Raw genomic sequence first — 8,126 nt, forward strand, 5'->3', positions numbered from 1 at the left:
ACAGATCAATTTCAGTGTTTCATATTTTAAAGCGAGATACGTAAGCTCATTATTTTAAACGTTTGACCAGGATTTTTGCCAAATCATTGAATTCAGAAAGTGAGTTGAACTAAACGAACTTGTTGTGAGAAGTGAATTATATACGAAGGGAAATGGCAGAGACAAAAGACGGATTTCAGGTTGTTGCAGCAATAGATTTTGGAACAACTTACAGTGGATATGCGTTTTCATTTCGTAATAATCCTATGGATATAACAACCAATTTTTGGAAGTCTGGGACAGCGGGACTTATATCCTTAAAAACTCCAACATGCATTCTATGCGATAAAAAGGGAGAATTCAATGCGTTTGGTTTTGAAGCGGAAAGAAAGTATGCAGCTGTTGCAGGGGAAGGCAAACAGAACGAGTGGACGCTGTTCCGAAGATTTAAGATGATTCTACACAATGAAACGGTTTGTATGGTTGCACAGTAAGCGAAACTCGAATTTTACTGTAATGTCATTTAAACTTATGGTGTGATTCCGTTTAATAGCACAAAAATCAAAGGCCAAGCCAAAAACGATAGCCGTGTTAAGTTGACGTTTTGTAAGCGTATTCATTAGTATTAGTTTTAGTTCGCAGATGTCGTACTTCATATTCCCCATATCAAACAAATGAGCTTGTAACAAAAAGATAAATGTCTCATAGTTGATCTGCAGACCACTATTAAACGTTAAATTTTGGAAAACATTGTATATATGATATCAAGCACGAAAGGTAAACGAATATAGCCTTGTAACAAAAACGATTACACAGGACTATAAATAGACGTTTTCATTTAAAAAAGAGTTTTCAGATATTTGTGTATTAAGAATTTCAGATATTTGTATATTAAATACAGTTGCAAAATTTTACCTATTCGGATTAAATGACGTAAAGAAATTGTCGGTGATAGCTGTTTAACCTCAGTTTTTACCTAAATATTAAGGAATTTGGTTGTAGACCAATCAAATATTGCGTTAATGAATAATGCAGGAGAAATAAAGGAAATGAACCGATTTCATGGTTTTTAATTATGCCGGCGAGCATACGTGAGGAACAAATAAGATGAAGTTTTGAAACGAAATTTTCTAAAATTTGACTTCTTATTGCTTTCCTTAAGCAATAACTTTCTGTGAAAACACATGACTTTTTTTTTGTTTTGAGCGCAAACTATTAAATTATTTGTAAAACATGATTTGATTTTTATGTTCGATTATTTATCGTTAAAAGACTTATTACCCACTGAGAGCCTTTCGTAGTATCAAGTTATGTGACGTTTGCTTCAAATTGGAAAACTTTGGTAAATTATTTATATAAAACAAGTACCCTGTTTATTCTTTTCAAAATTAGCCTCTGAAATTCCCGATTTTTAGGAAGTTCCCAAACCAAAAGCTATAGTGTTTATCACCTCGATGCCTCTCACTGAGATTGACCTACCTTATTATAACTCTGGAAAAACCAAACCAGTTAGGAACTAGAACTGTAATGGGTTCCTGTTCGTTCAACTATGAAAATTTCGGGTCTTAGATGGCCGAGTAGGTACGATTCGTAAACAGCATAACTGTTTGTTGTTGACATAATTACGGATTGTTTATATTATTACATCATTCTGATAAGTTATATTTTAACAATTAATTACATATGACGATTAATCCCTTTTCTTTTCAGAAAAGTTACTTTTGATGAACCCAAAACTTATAGACAATAATTTTTTAAGTATATAAACTAGCTGTTGTTAATCCTAAAATATCATTTATGGCACAACTTCAATGTCTTTCATCATTCTGATAAGTCAGGTTAATGCGATTTGGTTTACTATGATACCTAGTCGTGCAAATAGTTTGCTTTAACTATATAAGATTCTATATATATAAATATCGAAATAAAACTTGACTCATACCTTCTAAGAGTTATTACGCACGCATAAGTTTAGCAAAAATGATAACTCTGCTTTAATATTATTAAGTAAAATCGTGTTAAAACTAAAAATATCATCTTTTTTGACATTTCTAAAAACTCTTTAGATATTTAATTGAAACAATATGCACATGTAAAGTTCATACTGCTTTCCTATACATTCTTAGTGACCATGTTTACAAAGCTTTCGCAGATTATCTTTTTTAAAGATAGTTCTTGTTTATTTAGACTTTGACATCAGATTCAACTGTTCAAGATATCAACGGAAACTCGCAACGTTTTACTTCTTTATAGAAGTTTAAAAAAAAACGATTCACTGTGTAAACTGTGTTTTTGTACTGCCTTGAATAAATCGTGTTGTGTTGTTGTTGTCTTGAGGCCAAGTTGCTAAAAAGTACTTTGACCAGCATTGGGTTATTTAGTTCTTAGTTATTTACTTTCATTAGGCTGGAATCGCAAGCGAACGTTTACAGCTTGCCCTAGAGCCTGAAGTTGCTTCCATCTGGTGTCAGACCGACAGTCCCAGTTCAACCATTGCCCTGGCAGGCCCCGGCACTCAATACATGGTTGTCGACCTTGGAGGTTATGTATCTCATTTCACACCTTTTTTAACTTGCTATTGAGTAAATAATTATTTAGTTTCTGAAAAAGAACATTCATAAGCGATTATATTGATTTACTACGGAGCCATATCAGCCCGTTTCTACGTTTAGAGTCCGCGGACGAATAGGTTTTGGGCTCCTGATCGAAAAAACAACAACATTTTATATGATTAACGAACTTACCGAATATTTTTAATTTCCTTTTACTATAATTCCGACTACAGATAACTAATGTAACCGACATGGTTCATACTTTGTAATAGTATTCTTGGCATTTAGTATCAAAAATGGTGCATTCTGTGTAACTCCAATGATCAGCACACTTAAAGGCTTAGTTAAACTCATTTTGTATTCAAATGTTTGTTTGTTGTTGTTTTTCATGAAAGTTATAAACGTTTTCGTACTGAGGGTTTGCGCTAAACATAAAAACAAGTTGGTTTCGCCTTGTGTGAAAGGATAAGATAATCCGTATGCGCTTGGTTCAAATAAAGGAACAGTGGAAGTGTTAAGTGGAATTCCGAATGTCCACTTTGTGTTATAAATGTTGTGTTATTTTACAAGTGTATCAAAAATATGCAGGCGCTTCAAATCAAGTGATGGTTTCTTCATTTTGCATTGTGCAGTCTTATCCATCGACGATAGTTCATTAATTGGAGTACCAATCAGCTTAAATCTTACAATAATGAAGAGAAAACACATAAAATGATTTATACAGTTGTTTGCGGCGTGCATATGTTGTTATTAAAACCTTTTACTTCCATGTTTTTGCTTTCATGTGGGTTTTTTTGCTGTTGAAATGTAATTTCTTATTTAAATCACCTTATGCCTATTTGTACATATATTAATTTTTATTTGTTTTCGGTGAACATGTCTAAACGGCGAAAAGTTCTAAAGTATACAGCTGATTTGTTAAAAAATGAGTCCTGAAGGTAAAATATCATTTAAAATAAAGATGACAGACATGTGAACTATTTGCCGTAAATACACTCGGGTTTTCTTGCATTAAATTTCTTCTCCGATCCAATGGTCGATACTAATAAGCTTTAGTTATCGATGGCTTTCCACCTCGCTCTTCATCATAAATACATTTTGGATTCATCATTAAATTACTGGTGCTACCTATTTTCCAATGATCATGAGATTGTATATTTGCTTTTATAGTAATACACTTTTAAGTATCCGAAGTGTCAATCAAATGATCGCACAGTGTTTCTGTGCTCAAGATTGTTCACCATCATTACTATTACCATACGCACAGGCATGAGTTTCATGGCAACAATATCTCAATGTCCATTAGCTATTAAAGGCTACACTTTTCAAAATCTGCTTGATAGAAGACGATTCTTTTTTTCAGGAGGCACAGCAGATATATCAGTCCATGAACGATTACAAGATGGCTCTTTGAAGGAAATCGAAAAGGCCAGCGGTGGTCCCTGGGGCGGAATAAATGTAGATGAAAACTACATTACATTCCTCGGAGAGATATTTGGAGAAGAAGCTCTTAGCGACCTCAAAGATACCAACATGGAGGACTACTTTAAGATTTTAAACGAGTTCGAAGGCAAAAAAAGAAATTTTACTGGGGAGTTAGCTGCAAACTTTGTCATAAAATTTTCACCCTCTCTCCGAAATAAAAGTCAGGAAACGTTTGGTAAAAGTCTGCAAAACCGCATAGAAGAGCTGGGATACAGAAGTGAGATAACGGTTAAACCAACAAAAATGCTTGTTAGTACACGAATTGTGAGTAATTGGTTTGAAGGCCCAGTAACAAAACTGATCAACCACATTCGGAAGATATTATCATATCGAACGATGAGAAACGTACACACAATTGTGCTGGTTGGCGGTTTCTCTGAAAGCAAGTACGTACAAACGTGTGTTGGCAACGAAATACAAGGAAGGCGTTGTATTATCCCACACGAGGCCGGCCTCGCTGTTTTAAAAGGAGCAGTTAAGTTTGGACATTTTCCCTTCGCTGTCAAATCTAGGGTGCTTCGATACACGTATGGTGTATGCATTGACAGTTCAATACATTCAGAAGAGTCTAAGTTCTTTAAGTTACAATACAACGACTGGCGAGCTCGAGATTGTTTCAAAGTGTTTGCGGCTGTCGACGACGAGGTGAGGTATGATACAGAGTTCGTGTACAAGTTTGCTCAAAGAGGAACAATTTCCACAAGTGTTCGCATATTCCGATCGACGGAAAGATCCCCCGTCTATGTTACAGAACCAGACTGCGAGTTTTTAGGAACAATTGAACTAAACCACACAATCGATTATGTCACCATTCAAATAACGTTTATGTTTGGACAGACTGAACTCATGGTGAAAGCAAGACTAATGGAATCGGGTCGGGAGTCGACTGCCGTGTTGAATTGTATTCCGAAAGGCAGACTAAAGGAAACGGGTCGTGGACAGAGGAAATAGGTCTATAAAAAGTATTTGTCTTTGTTTGTAAAATGTGAATAAGCACTTGAGTCAATGCGGTTTCCCTAACATTTACCAACGGCTAAATTTTGATATTCGTTTGTTCTTGAAGCGTTATGTGTCTTTTATTTGGTGATGTATGTTTTCTTGTTGCGTTCTGTGTCTTTTGTTAGGTGAAATCTGTTTCTTGAAGCATTATGTGGGTCTTGTTTGGTAATGCCTATATTCTTATAGCGCTCTTGTGTCTCCTGTTTGCTAAAATCTGTTTATGAGGCATAATGTTTGTCTCGTTTGTTGATGTTTGTTTTCTTGTAGCGTTCAGTGCCACTTCTTTGGTGTTTGTTTGGCCTTCACTTTTCTATCTTCAAACAGGATCATGGTTAAAGTTTAGGCTTCTCCGCGTCTGGCTGTAGTTTCAAGTGTTGTTGTTTGGTTACATTCATGGACAATATTGTATGATCTTATTTACATAGGGTTGAGAATTAAATTAGTTAAGTATGTTAGCATATGTTTATGTAAATTAAATAAGGATTCAGAAGTAACCAAAAAATAGTGACAAATTATCGTTAGCCAAGATGACACTTTTAGACTACTTTAGTTTAATTTTGTTTTGTAAGAAAACGTTGAATGCCATTCCTCTTTTGTTCATAAATGATTTGGAAGAAACTTTGATCACGAACGGCCATGATAGCATTGCTAATGGTATGTTAAACTGTACGTGATTTAATATGTAGGTGGATATAAAGGAGGTTTTAAATTAAGTAATGTTATGTTATATTTACTTAGAACAATAATATAATGAAATTGTAAATAAACCTTATAATTAAGGTATAGTATTAGACCATAGATGGGTCGTATAAAACTATTTTTGAAAATATGTATGGACAAATGTTTGAAGCAATATACAAGATAAACTCTTACGTTCTTCAATTTGTATTTTCTTTTGCTAGTTATAGACCAAATTTGTTTGATAAATTTATACATCCAGTTTTATGCCATGGCAGTGAAGTTTAGGGGTGTTCTCATGTTACAGTGTAAGACATTATTTATCTTTTTTTTAAATACTAAGTGTTAGATTACAATCTCAAAAGCTATTTGTTTTGAAAATGGGGAAATGACATGTTAAAATGGTATGCTTTACAATGTTTAATTTAATAAAGAAAATGAAGATGCAAAAATCTACCACTGCTTAAATAACCAAGATATACCTATGTTAACGGATGACCTCATTTTGAAAATTGTCACATGCATTGAGGAAGTACCTCCCTGGCTTACAGTTTTATTTGTGTCAAAAAGTCTAAAACATGATACCATCGAAAGGCTTAACGTTATGTTAGACAAATTTATGCACTGTTTCTTTTCCCGCTAGTAAACATAATAGTGCATTAAACGATTTAGAAATGTATCCTCATGTTCAAAGTATGTAAGAGATATATCAGACGGATTATGTTGTTATCATGCATATTTCAGACCGTATGGAGTGTTATGATGTTTTTGAACAATATAAGAAGTGATACACGATTCAAAAATAAAGTCAATGGGCATAAATTTCAACCAGATAATTTTTTAAAAAAACTATAGAATATCTAGCTCTAGCACAAAGACTTTTTTTGAAATATAACTGATAGCTTTCGTCTTCACAAATATTCGTTACATATCTTAGACTATTTTAATTATAAGTTGCCTGAGTTCAGTTTAAGATGCACTCTTACTCCCAAATAAAATTTACCACAATTAATACAAATGTTTTACTATACCAAAAAGAATGAACAAATGTCGAAAACAGTTGTTCTTATGAAGGATATCAAGTTTAATTTGAAAGAAAGGTGCATACAACACAGTATTTCTACTTTATAAGATGATAGTAGATCACAGTAAATCTTTTAGCACTCAGCAATCATTTAATATTATTGCGTTTTCAGCTATTCAATACACGGTTACAAACTTGCTATCAATTATTAATATTTTCCATGAATGCATTTTTTAGTAAGTAGTTAAAGGTTTATCACTCAAAATTTATGTTTGTTATACATGTGTATGTATGAATTTTGAATACGAGTGTCACTTTAAGGGTACCAGTCGCTCAAGTGAGCTTATGTAGGCGGATTGTTTTGTTATCAGAGCAGATACAAAGGAAGCGGGTAACCGTGTCGCAAATGCGAGCCTTAAATAATTTATTGAACGAAAAGCTAGCTGTTTAGCTCCACAGCAGTTGTTTGCTTTTAGTTCCTGTTCACTTTTTGTCCCGTTTCTCATGTCGGGTTATGCAATACAACTTTTTAAAGGGAAACTTCGTCATTCGTTCTCATCTTAATTTTCCATAGGGTTTATACATCTTAATGAGGTCGAAACCATATGCATAGCATGCACAGTGTTTAACAGTCCGAGTGCGTCTCATCTGGAAAATGTCTATAAAAAATGGTTGAAATATTGTATTCCGTATTACAGGTAAAATACTGCCCCCGGTAATGCGTATGAAATAAAACGTCAGCCGTTAACCGCACGTAAATATGCAGAATAATACCAGTGTTCTATCGTAAACGCTCACCTTGTTAACACACCTCTTAAATCGACCAAACACGGACATGTTATTCTATAATTTATATTTCGGTTCTTACATTATCAATTTGGGCAATGGCAAAACATCCTGTTGCAAAGTGGATACAATTATTTTTATTATGTAATTATTTTCAATATGACAAACCCGTTTTATAAGTAAATTCAGTGACATTTGGTTTGGCATTTTAGAGCATTGTTAAATCGTTATATTATATATTTCTGCTTTACAGACACTATTTGCCAGTAAGTTCAAATTAAAGAAACTCTGATACAGTGTTTTAATATGAGTCCTAATTCAATGTATTAATATGGATATACAGTCGAAAAGTATCTTTATGAAGACATTTCGTAATACTGAAGTGATAAATAATCGTCAGGTACAACGCACTAAAACTATACTTTCTCTTTCATTTCCATATCAACCACTATGATGAGCCCCAGTTCGTTTATCTAATCATTCAACATGTTTATTGACTACGTTTTTACCGATAACATTTGTAAATCTTCGACAATTGTTTGGGGAAATCAATGTAATGTCATATTTCGTTTTATTCATTCACAAGCAAACAGATAAATTCAAATAACTGTCGATTTCAGAAA

General features: G+C 33.6%; 1 protein-coding gene across 1 annotated transcript; it reads left to right on the forward strand.

Annotated features, from left to right (window-relative positions):
- The first annotated feature begins 5 nt into the window (after window positions 1–5).
- On the forward strand, window positions 6–6,372 carry LOC128223146 (heat shock 70 kDa protein 12B-like). The gene is made up of 3 exons (XM_052932428.1): window positions 6–452; window positions 2,385–2,520; window positions 3,895–6,372. Exons 1-3 carry the CDS (start codon window positions 153–155, stop codon window positions 4,965–4,967), a joined length of 1,509 nt encoding a protein of 502 aa, XP_052788388.1. The 5' UTR covers window positions 6–152; the 3' UTR covers window positions 4,968–6,372.
- Window positions 6,373–8,126: the final 1,754 nt, after the last annotated feature.

Source organism: Mya arenaria, chromosome 17 (assembly GCF_026914265.1).
Source record: "Mya arenaria isolate MELC-2E11 chromosome 17, ASM2691426v1".
Lineage (NCBI taxonomy): Eukaryota > Metazoa > Mollusca > Bivalvia > Myida > Myidae > Mya > Mya arenaria.